At 40.0% G+C, this 24,509-nt stretch overlaps 2 protein-coding genes and 1 pseudogene across 2 annotated transcripts; 1 reads left to right on the forward strand and 2 right to left on the reverse strand.

Annotated features, from left to right (window-relative positions):
- Nucleotides 1-10,886, reverse strand: part of LOC126503283 (zinc finger protein 728-like) — a 46,841-nt pseudogene extending 35,955 nt beyond the window's left edge.
- LOC126503284 (zinc finger protein 728-like) lies at nt 231-10,910 on the reverse strand. Its single transcript, XM_050144858.1, has 4 exons — nt 10,766-10,910; nt 5,191-5,317; nt 4,106-4,201; nt 231-3,316 (listed from the first exon to the last, which is right to left on the reverse strand). The coding sequence occupies exons 2-4, from the start codon at nt 5,312-5,314 to the stop codon at nt 2,559-2,561; spliced, it is 978 nt and encodes a 325-aa protein (XP_050000815.1). The 5' UTR covers nt 5,315-5,317; nt 10,766-10,910; the 3' UTR covers nt 231-2,558.
- LOC126503276 (zinc finger protein 728-like) lies at nt 10,086-20,942 on the forward strand. The gene is made up of 5 exons (XM_050144839.1): nt 10,086-10,637; nt 11,941-12,008; nt 16,739-16,865; nt 17,848-17,943; nt 19,055-20,942. Exons 3-5 carry the CDS (start codon nt 16,742-16,744, stop codon nt 20,482-20,484), a joined length of 1,650 nt encoding a protein of 549 aa, XP_050000796.1. The 5' UTR covers nt 10,086-10,637; nt 11,941-12,008; nt 16,739-16,741; the 3' UTR covers nt 20,485-20,942.
- The last annotated feature ends 3,567 nt before the right edge of the window (nt 20,943-24,509 follow it).

A 24,509-nucleotide genomic window follows, 5' to 3' on the forward strand; every position in this document is an offset into this window, starting at 1 on the left:
ACAACAGTAACTGTTGGAACAGATGATCATGTTCCATCCAAACAGGATAGAAGAACTTTTCTTTTCCAGGCAGTTTTCTTCCTTATAGTATGGAGGATCTCATCAAACAGATGTTTATACACAGAATCAGCAGCATTCTGACTTCAATTAACCAATATAACCCCTGCAAAGAAATGAAAAGAGGTTGTCTAACATATTATTCTATATCTCACTGAGTTTCCAATGGAGTCTTAGCATTAATTCTCCACCCCTTATCTACAGGAAACACAAACACAAATTAAAAGCATATTTGAAATTTATTTTTAATGTACATTTGTATGTATGCATTATGTGTGGGCCTAAACATGGAGATCAGAGGACAACCTTCAGAGGTAATTCCCTCTTTCTACTGTGAGTACACTGGGGTACAAATAACGTTTTGTGCTCTGTTGGAAATCACGTTTCCTTCTATAACCATCATGTTGGCTATGGCTTCATAAATTTAAATTGTAACATTCTTTCCTTTTTTTCCCAACCTTACACTCACATGAGACTCAAGGCAATTCCTTAGCTGTGACTGTGACCTCCCACAACAGAAAAACAAGTGACTACTTCTACCACACACTGGCATGCAACCAACAACTGATTCAACTCAGAAGAAACAGCACAGCAAGGATGGACCGGCTGAAAACACAAAAGGCCAAACACACCCTGACAGGTCCAGTTTTGACATCTGGACCGTCTGCTGCACTGCTGCTGACTCCAGAGTATTTACGTGCCTCAGCTCTTCCAGCTTCACCCGAACATGACATAGTCTGCTAGCTCGGGGGGCGGGGGCATCGAAGGCACCCACCTGACCTTTCTCCTCAGCTGATATCCTAAAACAACTCCCCTCGGCCTATGCCATCTCAGACTAGACTACTCAAATCCAACGTCCCTCCCTTCTACTCCTGTGCATCTATCGGCCCTCCTTACACCCTCTTACTCTCTTGGTTTAATCCTACGTTCACTTCCTGTGACCTGTTTTCTTGCTCCATTTCTTGATGTTTAGGTGACTTTATTTAACCCTGTTTACAATATTCAAGGACAAAGCTTTTGGATTAAAGGTGTTTGTAGTGAGTTACCACCTAACAAGGACACACAGGTTTTACAGTAAATATGGCAATCTCAGCAAAGACACTCTAATCAAAAATTCTATAACAATCTTCATCTTCAGTAAATTGTTCATGCTCTTAAAAAATAGGTTATGGAGTGAATATGTCAAACAAAATTACTGCCAAAGTCATGAGTAGGTTTCTACATAACATAAATGCACTGGGAGTTGATCAGAATGGAATTTTATTTAAAGGCATTACACATTATTTGTATCTGTACGTCTTCTCAAAAAGAATGTATCCTGATATGAAGGTGTGTCAAAAAACCTACCATTGGTATTTATTATACTCTCTGGTATATATTATTTTCTCATTTTCTTTGTGTGTAGTTTTGAGTTTCCTTTGTTTTACAGGATTCCTCTACATCAAAATGTGATTATTTTGATGTTACATTGTTGATGCAAAACATTAAATTCTTGCCGGGCGGTGGTGGCGTACGCCTTTAATCCCAGCACTTGGGAGGCAGAGTCAGGCGGATCTCTGTGAGTTCGAGACCAGCCTGGTCTACAAGAGCTAGTTCCAGGACAGGCTCCAAAACCACAGAGAAATCCTGTCTCGGCAACAACAACAAAAAAACCCCAACCAAACAAACAAACAAAACAAACAAACAAACAAACATTAAATTCTTTGTAATATTCTTAGAAAGCTTTTTTTAGTGTGAATGTTGAATGTGAGTTAAATGCTCTTGGGTATAGACAGTCATGATGGAACATAGAAGCCTTGCCTCATACTTGTATGGTTTCTTGCCTATATAAATTCTCTCATGTCTTTTAAGTAGTGACACAGCATGGGACATCAACACATACTTCATACTTCTAGGGGTTTTTCCTGTATGAATATTTTTTTAAATATTTATTTACTTATTATGTATACAATATTCTGTCTGTGTGTATGTCTGCAGACCAGAAGAGGGCACCAGACCTCATTCCAGATGGTTGTGAGCCACCATGTGGTTGCTGGGAATTGAACTCAGGACCTTTGGAATAGCAGGCAATGCCCTTAACCACTGAGCCATCTCTCTAGCCCCCCTGTATGAATATTTTTGTGTGCATAAAATTCTGATGAACTACTGTAGGATTTGCCACATACTTCACACTTGTAGGGGTTCTCTCCTGAATGAGTTCTCTTGTGTTTAGACAGCGCTAATGGACAATTTAAGGCTTTTCTACATTCTTTATATTTGTAGGATCTTTCTCCTGTATGAATCCGTCTATGTTGAGAAAGTACTGATGAAACATAGAAATCCTTGCAACATACATCACACTGGTAGGGTTTCTCTAATGTATGAATACTCTTGTGTAGAGAAAGTCCTGGTGGAAAAGTGAAGACCTTGCAAATACCTCACACATGTAGGGTTTCTCTCATGTATGAATTCTCTTGTGTAAAGAAAGTTGTGAAGGACAATTGAAGGTCTTTCCACATACTTTAGCAATTGTAGGATTTCTCTCCTGTATGAATCCTTCTATGATGAGAAAGTAATGATGGAACATAGAAGGCCTTGCCACATACTTCACATTTGTAGGGTTGCTCTAATGTATGAATCCTCTTGTGAAGAGAAAGTCCTGACGGAAAAGTGAAGGCCTTGCCACACAGCTCACACTGGTAGGGTTTCTCTCCTGTATGAACTCTCTTGTGAAGAGAAAGTCGTGATGGGAAATAGAAGTCCTTGCCACATACTTCACACTTGAAGGGTTTCTGTCCTATATGAATCTTCTTGTGTTGAAAAAGCCCCGATGAACTACTGTAGACTCTGTCACAGACTTCACACTGGTAGGGCTTCTCTGTATGAATCCTCTTGTGCACAGAAAGTTGTGATGGAATATAGAAAGCCTTGTCACATACCTCACACTTGTATCCTTTCTCTCCTGTATGAATTTTCCTGTGTACAGAAAATGCGGATGGACTTCTGAATGCTTTGCCACATACTTCACAACTGTAGGGTTTCTCTTCTGCGTGGATTTTCTTGTGTACAGAAACTGCTGATGAAGTTCTGAAAGCTTTGCCACATATGTCACAATTGACAGGCTTCTCTCCTGTGTGAATTCTCATGTGTTCACAAAGTAACGATGGAATACGGAAGGCCTTGCCACATTCTTCACACTTATATGGCTTCACTCTTAAATTAATTTTCTGGTATCTAATAGGATGTGAGTTCCACAGAAGTGTTATGCCAAATTCTTTGTCTGTAGAGTGGTTGTAAAAGGGGAGTAAAGGTTGGGAAATGAATGAATAATAAGCAAAATTATTTAAATTTATATTCAGTTTTAAGAACAAAAACATAGACTCATACCTGCATTTTCATTTTGAATAATGTTACATTCAAATTTCTATAGCTGTATTTTGTTCAGCCAAATTAAAAGCATCCTGATAGGAAAAAATTATATAACTTGCAATAACAATAAAAAGCATGCAAAGAAATGAATATTAATCAATGTGAAACATGTAAGGAAGGCATAACATCAACAATTAAGAAAACAAAAGTATGATGCTATTGTAAATGAGCCATTAAATGCATATATAAATTTTATGTCTAGATGAATACAAAGTATAAATGTAGTCCAAATTGAAAAACACATATTAATAGTTTATAAATATCCTAGATGCAGATATTTAGTTTTGGAAGGTACTAAACTTCAGCTGTGTAAGAAGAATCCTGTCAATAACAGTATTAAATAACAGAAATATGTATGCCCATTTTATGAATAAAATCCACTGACAAAAACAAATCATGTTCACCTAGAAATTATAAAACTTGGTCCGTTACTGTAAACATAAGCTGACCTGATGGGAGAAGGACAGAGCATGACAGAATCAATGCATCATAAACATCCTCTTCTCACAGCAGAACACAAACAAAATCCTTTAAGCCTAAGCCCATCAGAACCTTGTGAGTCAGTGCTGATGATAGAGCCTGGCATTCTGCTGGATCTCTGGCCTCTCACCCTGGCCTCTGTCCCCTCATTACTACACACCTGTTTCCATGGCAGCTGCTGCTTGTCTCTTCATGTCTGAAGGTTCTCGTCCTTGCTCCAGAAATGTGACCAGGTATGGCTTAGAGGAGGCAAGTCCTGTTCATGGGAAAAGAAACATGCTTATTAGTGTGTTCTCCTAGAAATCACAAGTCCTCTGTACAACTGTATATAGAATAAAAGGATACAAACAAGACTTGTAGAGCATTAGTTCTCCATGAGTTTCCTGATGAGCAATCAGAATGCTTAGGAGGAATTTAGGATTTACAGGTCCTGAGCTTAGTGTCTATCAGTTACAAGGAAAAATATTTAAATTGCAGAGTGTGGTATTCTTTGTAACATGTGTGCTTCCCACTCATGCCCTTACTTTATGACATTACCCCCAATATAAAGGATACCTCTAAAAAGGATGGGAAGCTGTTATGAACACGAGAAGAAATAAAATCATTCTAAGGTGTAGGAACACTCTCCCTAATTTTCCCTAAAATCTGCACCACAAGTTTCACTGTGGGACGCACAAGCTCCCTTGAGATACTGTGGAAAGTAATCAAGTTTGATGATGACAATTAAGAGTTCACCGTGGAAGGTTCCCTCACCCATGTCATAGAATATTACTTTAAGGTGTGCTTCTTTTCTTCATGCTCCGGGAGATTTGATTAATGATTCAAAAATGAGTTACATTTATCTGATTAAATAAAATTCACCTGAAGTCAGGAGGCTGAGGCAGCTACCACCTGACTGGAATTGGTAGGAGGAGGCCAGGGGGAGGAGTGTTTGTAAGTAGGGGTTAGGAGAAGAAAGGGCATTTTAGTAGAAACGAGACAGGAGAGAAGGTGAGCTGCTTGCTATTCAGCCTCTCTGAAGAGAAAATTTTTGCTTTAACCTTGGAATCTTGAGTTCTTTAGAAGGGTAGACATTTATATGAATTCCCTTCATGGCATTGAAAGAGGCAGTGCATGAGGGAACAGAATTCCCTCAGGTTGAGGCTTTCGTGGAATAATCACTGCTGGTGGTACTGGAGCTGCAGGTCCTGATTAGAAGAGTCATGTCTTAAAAGGCAGCAACAATTTTTAAAAAAGACAACCCACCCAGGAACACAAGGTTGCTGAAATTCTCCAACATCACATCCTTGTACAAAGTCCACTGACCAGGGTCCAGCAATTCCCACTCCTCTGCAGAGAAATCAATGGCCACATCCCTGAAAGACAGCATTTCCTGAAACAAAGAAAAGGAATGACTATTAAATATTAAACTATTTAAAACAGCAGTAAAAATATGAATTAAAACAGTTATATGCACTTCTGTATATAAATCTAAAGGTCACCCAGAGTGAGAAGAGAGCTAGACGCCCTTCGAGCACACGCGAGCAATACCCTAACATAAGTCTGATGCAGTGGTGTGACGTCGCACAGAACTCATCATTAAGGAAAGTGAACGGCAGAAGATCCTGAGAACCATCCTGAGAGGGAGAGTCTACAAAAGAGTACTGCGGACGCTGGAGAGATGGCTCAGTAGCAGAAAGCTGCAAGTGAAAACACATGTCCCTAGCGATAAGAGTGGATTTCTCAAAGGAAAATTTGGAATGCAGAAGGGACTGGAAAAATGCACTCCTAGTCTTAAAAGACCATGACAGCCAACATAAGCTACTACGCATAACAAAACTATCTGCCATACCTGAAGGACAAGGATAATATAAAAATCTTTAACAAATTATATTCCCAAGCAGGAAAGTGAGCTTCCTTCAGCTCCTCAACCACCAGAAGCACGGGCGGGCTCAGAAAGCAGGGGCGTCCTAGGAGACTGGATACTCACAGCACATGGCTTTGGCGTGGCGCCCTCTCCCGAGTGCAGTGGCCCAGCCTAGCTCAGCACAACACCTCCAGGTCAGCTTCTCCTGCCTCCCTGCTAAGCAGCCCAAGTCAGCTCCCTCCACGCCGGACCCGCCACCTTGCACAGTCCCTCAGATCTGTCGGACGGCGCTGAACCCTGCACCAACCTCCACGTCAGAGATCCAAGTCCAGCGCTGAGCAGGACTCTCACCTAACTTTAGGGAGAAGCTAAATTTGAAGACTGAACATGGAGGTTCTGGATCCACAGCCCTTTCCTGTGTTGTCATCCTGATCCAGACTACATTTCCCATGAGTCAGCGCGAAAGACTTCTTGGAGCCCACTGAAGGTGTTTTGTACAATGCCTGGGCTCCTGCCCAACTGCTTGCTGGTGGAGAAGGAAATTGGCTTGTTTAAGGGGACAACAAGGGATCAGGTTGTTCCAGTCCTGCGATCTGAGCACCCTGTGAGTATGGACAGGGTGGACTAGCTTCAGGTAAGGGCTATAACACTTGACTCTAAGGAAGGTGGTTTTGGTTTAAAACCCAATAATACAAAGAAATAAGTAATCCCTTTCTCATTTGCTGACAGCGATAGTTGGCACGTGCACGTTGAATCCATGCAGTGAAGGGCATGGGGTCAGGGCCACGGAGATGTTTAAAACCATCGAACAAAGTAAAAACTACAAATCTCTGACATTCACTTGCAATGAACTTTCGGAATCCTTCTGAAGAATTTTCTGCACATCCCTTGTCCACTCTTTATCCCATTAATTTGTGACAAATATAAATTTTGTGTCACATCTACCACAGCCATCTAACCTACTTCTCCCCGTCTTTCTACAAACTCGAGGGCTTAGGCACCAGCTGGTGTTCCTGAGCAAATGATTTCTGCTTCTGCCCTGCTCCCAAAAGGAGGGGCAGAGCTCCTGGGATCACACTGAAGAGTGTACTCTTCTGGTCTGTTCTCCTTATCGATTATCCTCTCTCTCTCTTTTGATCCTCACATTGTAGTTCTTGACACGATTTGAATATCAGTGGTATCTGCCTTGAACTTCCTTCCATTTTGAAGCAGAACACTGAGATGATTATTACTCGAGTCCACAGTGGTCTTCAGATCACTTAGGTGGATATATTCATATTCCGGAAAACACAAAAACAAACCCTTTCCCATCTTAATTTTAGAGAAGTTCCCTTTTGGCAAGTTATATCTAACCAATGAACAGCTTTTTGTTAATTGTATACATTCGTTTAGATGAAATGACCATGTTCTTTGATGAACTATCATGTCTTCTAATTAAGAGGTATCTATTGTTCAATTGTGAAGGTACTATAGCTTTTCTTCTCCTGTAGAAAAAAAAAAAAGAAAAGAAAAGCTCTTCCCAAATGTAACACATGTCCTGGTGTCCATTCTGAGGTCAACACATCCTTAAAGTATACCAGCTAATTTAATTCCATGGTTTTTCATATTATCCTATGTTTCTCCACATTGTTCCTTTGTTATTAGCATTTAGTAAATTCAAAGTTAATAAAGCATTATGCAATCTGTTTATGGGGGCCTTTGTTTGATATCCCTTTCTCTTTATTTAAAATATCCTTCAAGTTTGATTTGATCTTTCTGTAACTGCTTGCCCTGTAATAATGTGTGGAAATATGCATTGTATTGTAAAAAGCAAAAACCTGTTTCATTTCACTAGAGACATGTGCTGGAGCCTTGCCAGTCTTTATTCATACAGGTGTACCAACGATGGCCATAACTTCTAGCCAATGTGATTACCAAATTAGTCTTTTCTGAACTTAAAGCAGCTGCCCATTTATTTCTGGAATAGGGATCAACAGCGTGGTGTACATATATTAGTTCTCTAAATTCTACAAAACCCATCTGTCAGATTTTATTCCTTTTGGTTAATTTCATGAATTTAGGCTGAACTGTTGAGTACCAATTGTTGTACGCTTTCTAATTGGTTTTAATAATAAAACCTGGAGCCAGGTATCAGGGCAAATGCTGAGAGATCAGAGTGTGAAAGTGCAAACTACAGCTAACTCTCACTTGGCAAACTCCTCAGCTGAACAGGGATGACTTCCTGTCTCCTCCTGCCTTATATTTCTCTCTCTGCCGTATCACTTCCAGTTTCCTATGGTTACCTAGTGCCTAGGTCTGCCCTCTGATCTATAGGCAGGCTTTATTTATAAACCAAATATACTCACGGATTCCCCCTCTATTTTAGCTCCTCATACCCAATAGCCCAGTTTCTTCTCTAGCTCTGTAGAAGACCATCTGCGGAGGTGTCCCATTCTTCGCTGCCCCCATCTCCAGTGGATTACACAGATATGACCTCCTGACCCATGTCTCACCATACTCACTGCCTTACCCTACTCCCCAACTCCAGCAGGCACTTTTGGGAACCCACATGGCACTACAGCCAGCGAAGCAGGTGGACTAACTGCACATCTTCACCTCTCCCTTCAAGGCTTCCAGCCCTCTCCTCCATTATCCCCCCCAGCTCTGCATCAGAACACTTGCTGTAGCCCATCCACCACCTCAGTTCTAGAGGAGTGCCCAGTTCTTCCCCTCCTAAGCTCTCTCCCTTCAGACTTTCTTTCCCATTCCTCCACAACTCCAGCAGGCACTCCCTGGGAACCAGTTCACTCTGATTTGGGAGATAGGCCAACTGCAGTTGCTCCTTCTCCCTCCATCCCTCCAAGAACAATCTCCCAGCCTTGTCTTAGCACACACTCTGGAACCTGACTATGAAGATCCTGGGAAACACCCTGCATTTCTCCCTCTTCTGATGATTCTCCTCCACTACCAACCCTTCCTGGTGTCTAAGTCTCAGGTCCCAATGCACAAAACCACATTTTACTTTGAACCCCGAGTTCCCATAACTATCAGGACCAAAGGCACTCTTCCTATTTGCCAATCCCTTAAGAGCCAGAGAGAAAACAGAAAGCAAGAAACAAAGCATGTACTCACTTAAAACAAGACAATGTCAGAACCAAGAATTACAATCTTCTCAATGCCAGATGCCCAGATGCGAATTCAAAAACACAATGAACAAAAGCCAGGACAATGTCTCCACTATAGCAGCAACCCTACCATAACAGGCCCTGAATAGAGTTGAGGCACAAATAAAAGACCTTAAAATAAACTTTATGCACATGATAAGGTCCTTCAAGAGGAAGCAAATAAATACCATAGAGAAAGAAAAGAGACAAAAGCCTGGTGGCTTCAAACAGCAGACTGGCTGGCTATTCCTCTGCCAGCAGTACCCTCCTGCTGATGGTCAAGCCCCACACGTTAAAGGATGAAGACATGTTTACCCCAAAGTTGTGGCCCTACTACCACCTTCACCAAGCTCATCAACTCAGCCTCAGGGAGGAAGTTTCCTCAAAAGCATTCCAAAGCCCTGCCTGGGGAGACAGGAGTCAGGCTCCTATGGTGCCTCAGCTCAGCAGAGGATTCCTCTCTGTGCCTAGCCTGCTGTGTTTGTGTTTCCTCAGCCCTAAGCAAACCCTTCTTTTCCTGTGGATTCTCCCTGCCCTGGTTGATATTTTCCCATTAAGTTACATGTTGCAGTTGGGATATTTTCCCTTTTAACTCTTCATCTGCCAGAAAAACAAGGAATCAAGAACCCCCCTCCCCACCAGACACTGCAGCAGAAGAATGCTCTTTCCACTCACCAGCCTCCACAAGCCTTTCTTTCATTTTGTTGTGTTGCTCTTTTTAGTGCTGTGTGCCACACCCAGGACCTCCTGGCTTTAAGGAACCTGCACCATCACCAGCTACCTCCCATTCATTTTTGTTCTTTTATTTCATTACAAGACTGACTTTCTTTCTTTCTTTTTTCTTTCTTTCTTTCTTTCTTTCTTTCTTTCTTTCTTTCTTTCTTTCTTTCTTTCTTCTTTCTTTCTTTCTTCCTTTCTCTTGCTTCTTTCTTTTTTAATTCTTTCTTTGATCTTTATTTCTGCCTTCTTTCCTCTCTCTCTCTCTTCCTTTCTGCCTTCTCCCCCCCATACATGCTCGCACACGCGCACACACACGTACACACGCACCGGGTTTCTCTGTGTATTCCTTGTGTTTCAAGAACTCGAGCTGTAGACCAGGCAGGCCTTGAACAGTGTAAACACCACCACCTCCTGGAATACACATGCATTTCTTAAGTTGCCCAGGCTTGCTTTGAACTCACCCTGGAGATCAGGTGGCCTTGGAGCCCTGATCCCTGGGCCTCTTCTCATGAGAGGCAGACACCATGGCCACCAGACCTCTACTCATATTTCATTTCAAAGACTTGGCAGTGACTTTCCCGAGTGAATTTCTTATAATTATCTCAAAATGAATGTTTTTCTCTGGAGTAAATTTCTAAAACAATCAGACCTGTGTGTTAAATTACAGTAAAGTAACAAAAAAATGACTAGTAAATGTAATAAACATTGCTGCGAGGCCTCCATTCACTGAGGATTTTAAAAGCAGCCTGACTACCAGGGAGTCACCCTTTAGCATCCTTGCTTGTGGCGATTCTTTCCAAAGGCCACATGCTACCCGCCAGCTCTAGTCCGCGGACTTATGGGAAATGTAGTTTCAGTCATTATGACGTCACGAGCAAGGCTCGCACTGTCGCCTTCTGATTTCCTTCCACCCCCCGCGCTTCCCCCTCCAATTTGGACTCCAGTGTTTTACTACCCTGCTGGGGTTGCATCTCTGAGCGCAGGTTGGTTCGGGGTGCAGGGCAGCCCAGCAGGTCTGAGGGATCGTGCAGAGGGAGCCGGTAGGTCCTTCCAAGGAGTGGACACGGGGCCCATGGGAAGCAGGAAGAAGCTTTGGATTTGCTGTTCCTACCTAGGCTGCGCCATCCAGTCAGGATTTAGGTCCGCGCCAGGGAGAGGGCGATGGGGTCGGTGCTGGGTCTCCTGCTGCTCCAGTCCGCCCGGGATCTCGCTCCCGGACCGGGAGGGTCGGCTGCGGCCCCCGAGGCTGTGCCGGGAGCTCACTTTCCAGCTCGCCCTGGGAAGCCTGCTGCTACCAGCTGACTCTCAGTGGCTGTAGTCAGGATTCTCATTGGTCTAGAGAAGAAAGGGGAGTTTCTGGTCCCTACTACTGCGCGGTATTAGCATTTGGTTATAATGAGAGACCTAGGAAGGGCATGCTTAGTGTTATTTGACAAAGTCAAATTCCAGATAGGACACGACGATTATTTTACTGGAGCTCCCAAACCTATGTACTGTGTTCTATAGCTGACTAGTCAGGGAGAGATGCTATACATGACCATAGTGAATTTTATCACAGATCCCTGCAAAACTCACCACAGAGAAGGTTCAGTACATAGACAGACATAGTTTCAGACATCAAGCTAACGTCTCTTTATTACTAGTTGTGCACTAGAAGCTTGGAATAAAATAATGCCTTTATACTGTAGAAAATGATTCCTTTCTTAGAGGGTAGGTGTTTGTGAGCCCCCTTTAATCTCCTCCCTTGCCAGAGTCTGATCACTTATAAGTCTTTAATAGTTAGGACAATTTAAATTTGAAGCTCAGGTATTCTCTCCTATTAGATAACAGGATACATAGAAATTGTGAGAAAAATAGAAAATTCTGAAGCAGAAAATATTTTTTAAAGTGAACATTAAAGTATATATGTCCAGCTGCTATTGTAAATGATAAAAAAATGTGAACAATCTCAATGCATAACTGTTCCGTGGAGGAAAAACTAGCGGGCAGGCGTTTGTGTTTACTGCATCCTGAAGATTGTCTGATGGAACAGATTCTCAGGCTGTATCAAAAATAACTAGAGGTGAAAATCTGAAGAAATTTTAACTTCCAAACTTGTAATTTCTGTTCAACCTTTTTGGCCTCTAAGGAAATTTCGAGAACATGCCATTATCTTTGCATTTCTTTAGCATCATATTGCCCAGAGGAAATACTTTTAATTTTTTATAAATTCCTTTTACTCCTTATTAGTTTTTTTCATTTCTATCTCAAATCTGATTACTTTGTTATTTTAAATTTTTGTGCCAGGAAAGAACATCAGTATTAGCAAGACTACAGTGGTGCACACCTTTAATCATAGCACTTGAGAGGCAGAGGTAAGTAGATCTCTGAGTTCATGGCCAGTCTGGTCCACAAGAGCTAGTTCCAGGACATGCTCCAAAGCTACGGAGAAACCCTGTCTCAAAAATCCAAAATAAAGAGACATGGTATTTATTCATTTATTTTTTTGATGTTGCTGTTAAGTGGATAACTCTACAGTTTTCCTTCAACATCAAAGATCGGAGAAGGAAAAGTTAGAGCAGGAAGTATAATCCAGATGGCCTCTGTATCAATTAATAAATGTTTTAAATGTCATATTCAATGGATTGCTAAGGATTTTGAGGACCATCTATTAAGTGTGCCTGAATTTACACAAACTTTCTTTGTATTTACTTCTCTATTTGAAAACATGTATGGAAGACTAAAACTTGTTCTCATAAATGAATTACATTTTTGCTAAGTTTAACTACATACTTCTGAGCACATGGAAGAATTGAATCATCTCTAAGGTGACTGACCATTAACTTGTGTGTTTTAATTATCTTTCACAATTTATAATAAGTTAGTAGCTTCTATAAAATGAGGATTTTACAGTTTTATCCCTGTTAAGCTTGGGCCTTAAAATTTTGAATTGACGATCTCTTAGCAGTGAAGTAAAACTTTAAAATGTAATTCTAGTTTGTAAAGACTAAAATACTAGTCATATATTTTTAAGTTGGTTTCTGCTAGTCTGAGTAGACCTTAGGAATTTAGGCCTCACTTATAAAACATACCTTGTTTTTTTTTTATTTTAAAAATTTTAGAAGTCTAGTGTTAACAAAGAAATAAGTGTTTAAACTTATACTTAACAAAGACCTAAACTGTTGACATACATCTCTCAGTCAGCTTTTTGTCAACTTGAATAATCAGTATAATCTTAGGAATTTATTGGTATATACAATCCATTCTAATCTAAAATACATTAGAGACCTGCTGTTGACAGTTTGGTTTATAAAAAATTACAATAAAACATAAAGGGGACAGTTGTACTAGGAAGTTTTATAGGTGCTGCGTAGTTGGTTTTATACATCATAGTCATCTCAATCCAAATGATGGTGAAGTCAATGGTGTGTGTTCTTCAATTTTTCTAAAGATGACTTCTGAACACATGGTTGCTTTCATCCTGATGAGGTTATCAGTCCAGATGGAAGTAAACCACGTCGCTACTATTTAAAAACTTCTTATTTTTTGCAGTGTTTTGTTATAGTCCTATATTCCTGAACAAGAGTTGAATCATATTTGTAGTATACTGTAGTAAATGAAAATTTCTTATTAATTGGTTTAACTATCAGCATATTTTTACAAGCATCAAGCTAAATTTGTTATTTTTTTCACCATACCAATGAATTTATTAATCCTGAGATTAAGAATTTATAGAGAAGAGAGAGAGATTTCTAAGCTTTATGTGCTAATTTATACATGAGGTTAGTAAAAATAGTGAATATTGGAAAATACTTATCAAGGTTGATTGATAATGGCAACTTTTGATTGTTGAGCTGTACAACCTAGGAGTGGGTAAAATATTTTCTGTGGGATATGTACAATCTGTATATAAAATTTAGGCCCCCTTGTTTTTTCAGAAAGCCATATAAAGAAGCATTAAACATGATGATTATAAAATTTTTAGATGTAATTTTAAGCAAAACCTATGGAGTATTTTTTTTTTTAAATCTTAGATAATATCTTTTGGATAGTGATTACCTTAGTTACAGTTTCTGTTGCTGTGAATAGACCCCATGACCATGATAATTCTTACAAAGGAAGATATTTATTTGGGATGAGCTTATGGTTCAGAAGTTTTGATCCATTATCATCATGGTAGGTGGCATGCAGACAGACATGGTGCTGGAGAAGGACCTGAGAATTCTACATCTTGACCCTTAGGCAGCCATGTATGCTTGAGCATGTATGAGACCTGAAAGCCTGACTCCACAGTGACACACTAGCAATGCCACACCTCTTAATAGTGCCACTTCCCATGGGCCAAGCATTCAAACACAAGAATCCATGGGGGCCATGCCTGCTCATACCACACAGTGATTATAGATCCTGAGTCAGATGACACTGCAACCTGGCAATTATTAGTACAGAATAAATATCCATCCTGCATTTTCTCTGTGGTGTGATAATCACTGAGGTTCTTTACCAATAAGGGACTGAATCTATAAACTATCCAACAGCATTACTTCAGAAGCTAATAACCTGCTTTCTTTCAGCTGTTATGGTTTTTAGTAGCCAAGTTTTCAGAAAGCGACTTAAAGAGCAGAGCCAAAGTCATTGGTAGTGATAGATTAGCATTTACCTGTTTGAAATTTCAGAATATTATAAATTTTGCCATTTTAGTTTATTTGCTGTGAAAGTTAAGCACTCATGTGAATATAGATTTGCCAGATGAGTATGAGAAGAGAATATTATTTATATAGTGCAGGACTGGTAGCTCAGGGAATTTAAACAGTGTCAGCTTAAGTCTTTTATGTCCTAATTTAATGTTTTGCTACTAGAGCTTTTAATTTTTCCCCATTTCAATCTAACCCCATGAATGGAATATTAATGTATACTGAATTATTGCCACTATTCAGGAAAAATAAAATAAAATAGAATCAGAAGATAAAAGCAACCATAAAATCTAAACAATGGGGCAGCCATGTTGGCCTATGGTGTACTTGCAATGCCCTGCGAAACCTTTCTAGGAACTGGGGTGTTACAAAGGCCACTCTCTCTATCCCAGTAGGAGAAAAGGCCATGTGGCCAGGGGACTTTGACTTTCAATCAAATTGCTTAGGAAGACTAAACAAACATGGCTGGCCTGGTAGCCAAGCAACTAGTTGATATATTGAGCCTTGCTGTGACCTCCCAAGATGTTTCCAGCAAGGGAAAAATGTTATTTTTTGTTTGCTTGTTTATTTTGTATACATGTATATGTTTGTATGTTTTCTCTTGTTTTCTTTGATTCTCATTCTTCTTGTTTACAAAAATGATTGAGAAGTATTTTTCTATCCTCCTTCATGGGGTCTTGTTATATTAGTTCTTATGGGATTAAAGTAGAAGAGGTATTGCTCTGAATATTTCACTGTCTGGATCAGGATAATATTTCACTAAGTGTATAAACACTGTCACAAGGTCCTGAGAAGAACCTGTATTTCTTCCAATCTCTCATTAAAGATTATGGACCATTTAAGTGAGTTTTGTCAGTTTGCCCGAATTTCTACTTAAAGAAAAACTTCCTTAACTTCTCCTAGGACCAAGTCCCACACTGTGTTTGTTCCTCCAAGCTTTATTGCTGGTACGGAAAGTATCCACATGAAGTTAAGAATGAGACTCGGGCCAATACCACTTTAGCTAGTACTGGTTCAAAATTTCTTGAGTTTGACCAAGCAATTTATTTTCCTTACAAATTAAAACACAATTAAACTTTGGGAAATGGACTCCATCTCAACATCGTGACAGCAAAGCTTTAACCACATCTACACTGGAACTCCTTTGCAAAGGACATCACTTTGGCGAGACACCTGTGACCTTTACCCTAAAAGTGGCTTCTTATTTACAGAGGAACAGAGATCAGAATAAAGGTATAAGGAGGACTGATTTGTAGTAAACATAAGTTTAGGTTTTATTCACTGAGAATGCAAATTACATGGGACCACTTTCATAAGGATTGACTTTATTCATTGAGAGACAAAGCTCAGAATTAGGGTCTGGACAATGCCTTGGGTTTGGGGTGGTGTCGAGATTCAGGTGATGGATCCAAGACGAGGAGAAGATCTCCACTGTGTAAGGCCACATCCACTCCAGGCTTCCTAGTGGATAAACATCAGTCATTTCCTTCAAGCTGTGCCTTCTGCATCATTCCCTTTGTCCTTTCGTCAGGGCACCTGAAAAAGTTGAGTCATTTTAAGTCCCCACGGTGACTAAACTTATTGCTAAATTGCCTAATTAGAAATTTGTTAAAAATATTTGTAATTCCATTTTGTCTACAATTTGTTCATTTAGTTTCCCGCCTCTTGGTGGCAGAAATTCAAGTCCCTTGGTGCAGACATTTGTATTACTCTGTGCATGCCCAGGAAGACAAACATCAGCCCAGAATTGCTGGATCTGATCTGCACCCTCATTGTATATACCGTTTGTGGTTGCATATGGGCTGAGCAGTACCCTCTCCATCACCATGGCTCTGTAATGTTAGCAATCTTTGTTATGTTTGCTGTATCATGATCCTAGCACAGGACACAATGCTTATTGTATCTCAAGATTTTATTATTTATTTATTCATGTTGTATGCACGGTTGTAATGATAGTGTCCTTTTATAAGGCGTTGTCTGATCCTCTGAAACTAGAGTTACAGACAGTTGTGAGCAGCCATGAGAATCCTGCCTCCTGAGAATCCTCTCCAGGTCCTTTGGAAGAGCAGTCAGTGCTTTTTACTACTAAACCATCTCTCCAGCCTGAACAGTCCTCTTTTCATGATACACTCACTCTTGATTTTATGGTTCTCATGACTAAAATATCCCTTGGAGTTTTAGAATCTCCTGTCATTCAGTGTCCTTAATGATGAATCCTGTCAACATCACAACAGTGCAGCAGACTTGTTTAAGGATATTTTTTCCCTGTGTCAGAAGGGCTTCCGGCTCTCTTCTCACTCTTGGTGACCTTTAGATTTATATCCAGAATACAGATACCTCTCGTAATTTGTGTTTTTCTTCCTGTTTTAATTAGTATAATACATAGTATTTATTCATTTTCTTCATTTCAGGAAATGCTGTCATTCAGGGATGTGGCCATTGATTTCTCTGCAGAGGAGTGTGAATTGCTGGACCCTGATCAGTGGAATTTGTACAAGGATGTGATGTTGGAGAATTTCAGCAACCTTGTGTTCCTGGGTGGGTTGTCCTATGTTTAAATCGTTGCTGTCTTTAGGCCCTGACTCTCCTAATCAGGAACTGCAGCTCCAGCGCTGCCAGCAGAGCTTGTGCCACAGGAGCTGCAGCCTGAGGGAATTCTGTTCCCTCGTGCACCGCCTCTTTCAAGGCTATGAAGGGAACTTGTATAAATCTCTGTCCTTCTAAGGAACTCAAGATTCAGAAGCTGAGGTGGACTTCCTCTCCGCAGAGGGAAAGAATAGCAAATAGCTCACCTCCTCTCCTTGCTGTGTCTATGGGAAAGCTCTCATTCTTCTCCACACCCGGACTTAAAAGCTTTTCTCCACCTGGTTCCTTCCTACTGCTTCCAGTCAGCTCATTGCTGACTCAGCATCCTGAGCACAGGTGAATTTTATTTAGTCAAACAGATGTAACATATCTTTCCATCGTTATTCAAATATTCCAGGGGATGAACAAAATCAACACACATTGAAGTAATATTCTACCACATTGGGGGAGGGAAACTTCCATGGTGAACTCTTAATTGTCAGCGTCAAACTTGATTTCTTTCTACAGTATCTCAAGGGTGCTTGTGCTTCCAACAATGAAATTTATGGGGCAAATTTTAGGGAAATTTAGGAGAGTATTCCTAAACCTTAGAATGATTTTATTTCTTCTCATGTTTATAAAACCTTCCCTTTGTTTTGAGAGGTATCCTTTATATTGGGGATAATGTTATAAAATAAGCGGCATGAGTAGGAAGCACACGTGTTAAAAAGAATACCACACCCTTTGATTTTAATACTTTTCTTAGTAACTGAGGGACATGAAGCTCAGTACCTACAAATCCTTTTAAACATGGCCCCATCTAGAAATTCATGAAGAACTAATCCTCTATAATCATTGACTGTATCCTCTCATTCCTTATATATACAGTCCTAGACAGGACATGTGATCCCCAGGAGAACACACTAATAATTATGTTCTCTTTTCCCATGAACAGGTTTTACCTTCTCTAAGCCATACCTGGTCACATTTCTGGAGCAAGGACAAGGACCTTCAGACATGGAGAGACAAGCAGCAGCTGCCATGGGAACAGGTGTGTAGGAATGAGGGGACAGAGGCCAGGGTGAGAGGCCAGAGATCCAGCAGAAAGCCAGGCTCTATCACCAACACTGACTCACAATGTTCTGATGGATGTACGGTTTAAAGGATCTCCTTTTGGGGGCTGGAGGGATGGCTCAGCGGTTAAGAGCATTGCCTGCTCTTCCAAAGGTCATGAGTTCAATTCCCAGCAACCACATGGTGGCTCACAACCATCTGTAACGAGGTCTGCTGTCCTCTTCTGGTCTGCAAACACACACAGATTGAATATTGTATACATTATAAATAAATATTTAAAAAAAAAATCAACAATCCTGAGCACTATTTGGCGTCATTCAAGTGCCTTAGGCCTCAGCTGGTAGGAATACCTCAGACATAGTGCATACTTTAAAAAAAAAAAAAAAGGATCTCCTTTTTTAGTTTACTGTGAGAAGAGGATGTTGTTCCTGGAGCCTTGATTCTGTTATGCTTTGTCCTTCTACCATTAGATCAGCCTCTGTTTACAGTAACTGACCAAGCTCTGTAATTTCTATGTAAACAGAGTTTATTTTTCATAAGTTGGTCAGCTGATCCTCATTCACCAGATGTGCATAAATCCTCCTGTTATCAATCCTTTAAATATATTATTTAATATTGACAGGCACAATTTTCTACTTATTCAACTGAATTTTTATACCTCCCAAAATTAAGCATTTAGGATATATATGAACTATATATGTGTCTTCCAACTTAAACAACTTTTATACTTTGTGTTCATTTGGACATAAAATTTCTATATGTGTTTAAGTGTCTCATTTAAATTAGCATCATAGTTTGTTTTGTTAATGGTGGATGCTATGCCTTCCCTACATGTTTGACATTGTTTATACTCATTTGTTTTTGTGTTCTATGTTGTCCTGTCTTCGTCTTTCACTTCTATTTATGTAATTTCAACCTATCATGGTGGTTTTAATTAGGATGCACTGAATACATCTTTAGAATATTGAATGTAACGTTATTAATATTGAAAAATACAGGTCTGAGCCAATGTTTCTGTTTTTAAAAATAAACATAAATATAGAGAATTTTGCTCAGGTTTCATTCATTTCTCAACTTTTACTCACCAGGAAACAAACACTCTACTGGCAAAGAATGTGGCAAAGCCCCTCCTTGGAACTCACAACCTATTAGCCACCAGAAAGTTAATCTAAGAAAGAAGCCATATAAGTGTGAAGAATGTGCTAAGACTTTCCGTTCTCCATCATTACTTTGTGTACACAGGAGAATTCATACAGGAGAGAAGCCCTACTATTGTGAAGTGTGTGGCAAGGGCTTCCGTGCTCCATCATTACTTTCAAAACACAAAATTATCCATACAGGACAGAAACCCTACAAGTGTGAAGTATGCCAGAAGGCCTTCTATTTTCCATCACGACTTTCTCTACACAAAAGAATTCATATACAAGTGAAACCCTACAAGTGTGAAATATGTGACAAAGCCTTCTGTTTTCCATCACTACTTTCTGAACACATGAGAATTCATAAAGCAGAAAAACCCTACAAGTGTGACACATGTGGCAAGGCCTTCAATTATCCATCACAACTGTCTCTACACAGTAAGATTCATACAGGAGAGAAACCCTACCAGTGTGAGGTATGTGGCAAGGCCTTCTGTTTTCCATCAAAGCTTTCTCTACACAGTAAAATCCATACAGGAGTGAAACCCTACCAGTGTGAGGTATGTGACAAGGCCTTCTATTTTCCATCACAACTTACTGTACACAAGAGGATTCATACAGGAGAGAAACCCTACCAGTGTGGCGTATGTGGCAAGGCTTTCTATGTTTCATCACAACTTTCTTTACACAAGAGGAATCACACGGGCGAGAAACCCTACAAGTGTGAAGTTTGTGGAAAGGCCTTCTGTGTTCCATCACAAATTTCTGAACACCAGAGAATTCATACAGGAGTCAAACCCTACCAGTGTGAAGTTTGTGGGAAGGCATTTTATTTACCATCACGTCTTTCTGAACACAAGAGAATTCATACATCAGAGAGATCCTTCAAGTGTGAAGTATGTGGCAAGGCCTTCAAAAGTAAACCAGTACTGTCTGTACACAAGAGGATTCATACAGGAGAGAAACCCTACAAGTGTAGTGTATGTGGCAATGCCTACAGTCGTCGATCAGGACTTTCTGCACATAAGTGGATTCATGTAGGAGAGAAGCCCTACAAGTGTGAGTTATGTGACAAAGCCTACAATAGTCGAGCAGGACTCTCTGTGCACAAGAGGGTTCATACAGGAGAGAAACCCTACGAGTGTCAAGTATGTGACAAAGCCTACAACAGTCGATCAGGACTTTCTGTACACAAGAGGGTTCATACAGGAGAGAAACCCTTCAAGTGTGAGTTATGTGACAAAGCCTACAAGAGTCGATCGGGACTTTCTGCACACAGGAGTTTCCATACAGGAGAGAGACTCTCCAAATGTGAAGTATGTGGCAAAACCTTCAAAAGCCCATCAGCATTTTATACACACAAAAAAACTCATACATAAGAGAAACCGTTCACAAGTCAGGTATGTGTCAACGACTCCTATGTTGCATCACAAGTCTGAACACTAGAACATTCTTACAGGAGTGAACCCCTTCAAGTGTCAAGCATGTGACAAAGCTTTCTATATTCCATCACAACTTTCTGTACACAACAGGATTCATATAGAAAAGAAACCCTTCAAATGTGAAGTATGTCGTCAGGCCTTTACTGATCTGTCATAACGTTCTAGATATATGAGCATTCATACAGGAGAAAGACATTAAAATTGTAAAGTGTGGCAAGGATTTCAAGTCTCCATCAGCACACAAGAGAAATCATACAGGATAGAACCCTGGAAGTGGGAAGTGTGTGTCATTGTTCCATGCTGCATCATTGTTTGGTGCTGCCGAACGCCTTTTGCTCCTTTAGCCATAGCCGCTGAAATACCAGCCCACTGGGGCATGGTCTCTTTCTCTTTAACTCTGCTAGCTCTCTTGCTTCCGGCTCTTGCTCCGGTGATTAGACTCCTTTCCTGGCTGTCGGTGTTCTGTATGTTTTTCCCCTAAAATAAATACCCCTTTGAATCCAATCTGGTGTAGGATTGTTTCGCACATTAATTTAAAGTACTTGAGAGAATTCATACAGGCAAGAAGTCATACAACTATGTAGAAAGGCTTCTGTTCCATCGTGACTTTCTGTACAGAAGAGCTGTCATATAGGAGAGAAATCATACATGTGTTAAATGTGTGGCATGTCCTTCAATTACTCATCAGGACTACCTATGTACATGAGCATTCATACAGGAAAGAACCCTAAAACTGAGAAGTACGTGGCAAAGACTTCCACTTTACATCATTACTTTCAGAACACAAGACATTCATATAGAAGCAAAACCCTACAAATATGAAATATGTGGCAAGATCTTTAAAATGTCACAGATTCTTTCTGCTCATTTCATAATCCATTCTGGAAAGAAACCCTACAAATTTGAAGAATGTAAAAAAGCCTTATATAAAATGTCATACCTAACTCAGCACAAATTCACTCACAATGGAAGAAACCATACAAATGTGAAGAATGTGGAAAACTATTTAACTATACCAGAAAACTTAAGGAACATCAAACAATTCATTCTGGAGAGAAACCCTACAAGTGTAAAGTCTGTGACAAAGAATTTAGAACTCTCATAGCATGTTCTTAGCCCAGATTATTCATACTGGAGAGAGACATTGTGAGTGTGGAGGATGGCAAGGCCTTTCAGCCGTCTTTGATCTTAAACAACATCAAAGAATACACTTGTGAGAGAAACCCTGTGAAGAGTGTGTCAGTTCTTTTGCAGTTACTTAGAACTTTTGAAACACATGATAATTCATGCTCAAGAGTAATGCCACTACTGCCAAAATGTTAAAAATAAAAAACTCTTTAATCTCTCGAGTGTTTCTCAAGACAAAGTAGTTCCAATTGCAGTGAAATAATACAAATTTCCAAATGTTCATGAAATGTTTTAAACTTCTGGATACCCTAAGATATATCAAAGAATATTCTGGATAGAAATCCTACAAATGGGGGGGGGGCATTGTGGCATATCCTCCTGTGTATTTGTTGCTTTTATTGACTGATTACTAAAGCTGTATTGGAAAATCCAAAAAGAGAGAGTATGTATCATCAAGGGGAAGTCAAGAAGCCAACAAAGGAGAAAGATACCAGAACATTATCAGTAAGCTACAGCCTCACAGTGATACATAGATTAATAGAGATGGCTTAATTTAATATTGGACTACAAATGTCATTAGTGTCAAAAATGTAAAAAAAAAAAAACCCCTTAATAAGGTTTCTACTGTTTCTCAAATCAAGGTAGTTCAAACTTTAAAATAATACAAATGTTAAAATGAATATAGATGCTAAAAAGAAATCCCACACTAGCTCAGAATTTAGTATAATAAAGGGTTATTTATTTAAAGGTAGACACACAGATCAAAATCCTCTGCATGAACAGGAAAGAGGAACTGAATCCAGCAGCCAAAAGAGAGTGCGAATGCACGCTTTACATCAGCAGTTATAGTAGAAGAGGCCACACCCAAGTGGGCAGGTAACTTAAACACTACCGGCGGTAGAATTTGCTATACCATTGAAATCTTCATAAAATGTTTTATACTTCTTCAGACCCTAGGAGACATCAAAAAATAGTCTGGATAGAAACCCTATAGATAGGGTGAATGTGATAAAGACTTTGGAATCAATCAGACCCTCCTTTATTCTGCTAACCATTGGTCAAAACAGCTTTATTCATTAACCAATAAAAACAACACACATACAGAAGTACATCCCACACCACTCTATTCATCATTGTCAGTAATTGGAAATAACTTAGATGTCCTTCAGTGGTAGAATGAAACAACAAAATGTGGCCCATATTATGGAATACTCTTCATATATTGTAAAGATGTGTCATTCTGATTGGTTTAATAAAAAGTGGAATGGGCAATAACTAGGCAGGGTTTTTCAGGTATAGGATGCTGGGAAGGAGAAGAGGAGAGTTGTCAGACAGGGAGGAAGTAGCATGGGCAGTACAGAATAAAGGTTATAAAGCTACCAGTCAAAAATAGCTTGATAAAAATAGGTTAATGTAAGTTGTAAGAGCTAGTTAGCAGCAAACCTAATTAGCAGCAAACCTAATTAGCAGCAAACCTAAGCTATTGGCTCTAGTTTTATAATTAATAAGAATCTCTGTCATTTATTTGTGAGCTGTCTGGCAGGACAGACAAAACCATCTACATGTACATTTACACACAGAGAATTACCCATTACCCAGCTATTTTTAAAATGACATCATGCAGATTGTAGGCATATGAATGGAACTAGAAAAGAAGCATCCTGAGAGAAAAACCTATAGAAGACAAATATGGTATGTATTCACTTATGAGTGCATGTTATCCATTAAATAAATGATAATAAAGCTTCAACCTATAGATGTAGACAGGAATTGTCTGTGGGGATGTATTAAACTTTCTGGGAAGGGGACATAAAAAAGATTTTCCAGATGGACTCAAGACTGGTGGGGACCAAAACAAGAGGGGTTAGGTGTGAGGGGTAGAGAGAGAGAGAGAGCTGGAATTGAGGAGCATTTTGGTTTAGGTTGTGGAAACCTAGTACAGTGATAACTTCCTAGAACTGTGAAGGATTCCTATTGAGGATTCCTAATCATGAGCCATATGAGATCTCAATTGACCATCCGTTGCACAAGGAAATGATTAAATTGAAGGGACTGGGTAACAGTCAATTCACTTTTTTTCCAAATGGATCCCATGGAAATTCTCGAAACATCCTAGGTTGATGCTATGACGAAAGATTTCTCTCTATAAACTGATAGTGGAGTTCCATTGCTGAGGTCATCTACTCGTTTCATCAGACATGGAAAATTGAGCACCTTCGTACACTGAGCAGTTACTTCTCTGTTCCAGTCTCTTTGGTGGAGGAGGGTAATCAGGGTACAAAAGAGAAACGAGAACACAAAAGTTCAAGGATGAAGACTGCTTCACCCCAAGTTGCGGATCTACCATCACCGTCACCATACTCATCAACTCAACCATGGAGAGGAAGATTCCTCAAAAACCTTCCAAAGCCCTGCCTGCAGAGACAGGACTCAGGCTCCTAAGGTGCCTCAGCTCAGCAGAGGTTCCCTCCTTCTGCCCTGCTGTGTTTGTGTTTCCTCAACCCTAATAAAAACCCTTCTTTTCCTGTGAATTCTCCCCTGTGGTTTGGTGTTTTCCCCTGATGCTACTACATGTTGCAGTTGAGATGTTTTCCTTTGAATTCCTCATCTGGCACAGAAACAACAACAAATCAGAAGAGATCAAAACTCCCCGATGGTAACCCTGCAACAGCAGAATGTGTTCTCCATATTCCAGCCCCACAAGATTTTGTTTAGTTCTGTTGTGTTGCTGAATTTAGTGTTGTGCTCTAAAACCAAGGTCCTGCTGACTTCATGGAATCTGACACATCACCCAGCTACCTCCTATTCTTTTTTGTTCTTTCCATTTCAATAAA

The sequence above is a fragment of the Alexandromys fortis genome, unplaced genomic scaffold (assembly GCF_014885135.2).
Source record: "Alexandromys fortis isolate MF-2015 unplaced genomic scaffold, M_Fortis_MF-2015_v1.1 scaffold_52, whole genome shotgun sequence".
Taxonomy (NCBI): Eukaryota; Metazoa; Chordata; class Mammalia; order Rodentia; family Cricetidae; genus Alexandromys; species Alexandromys fortis.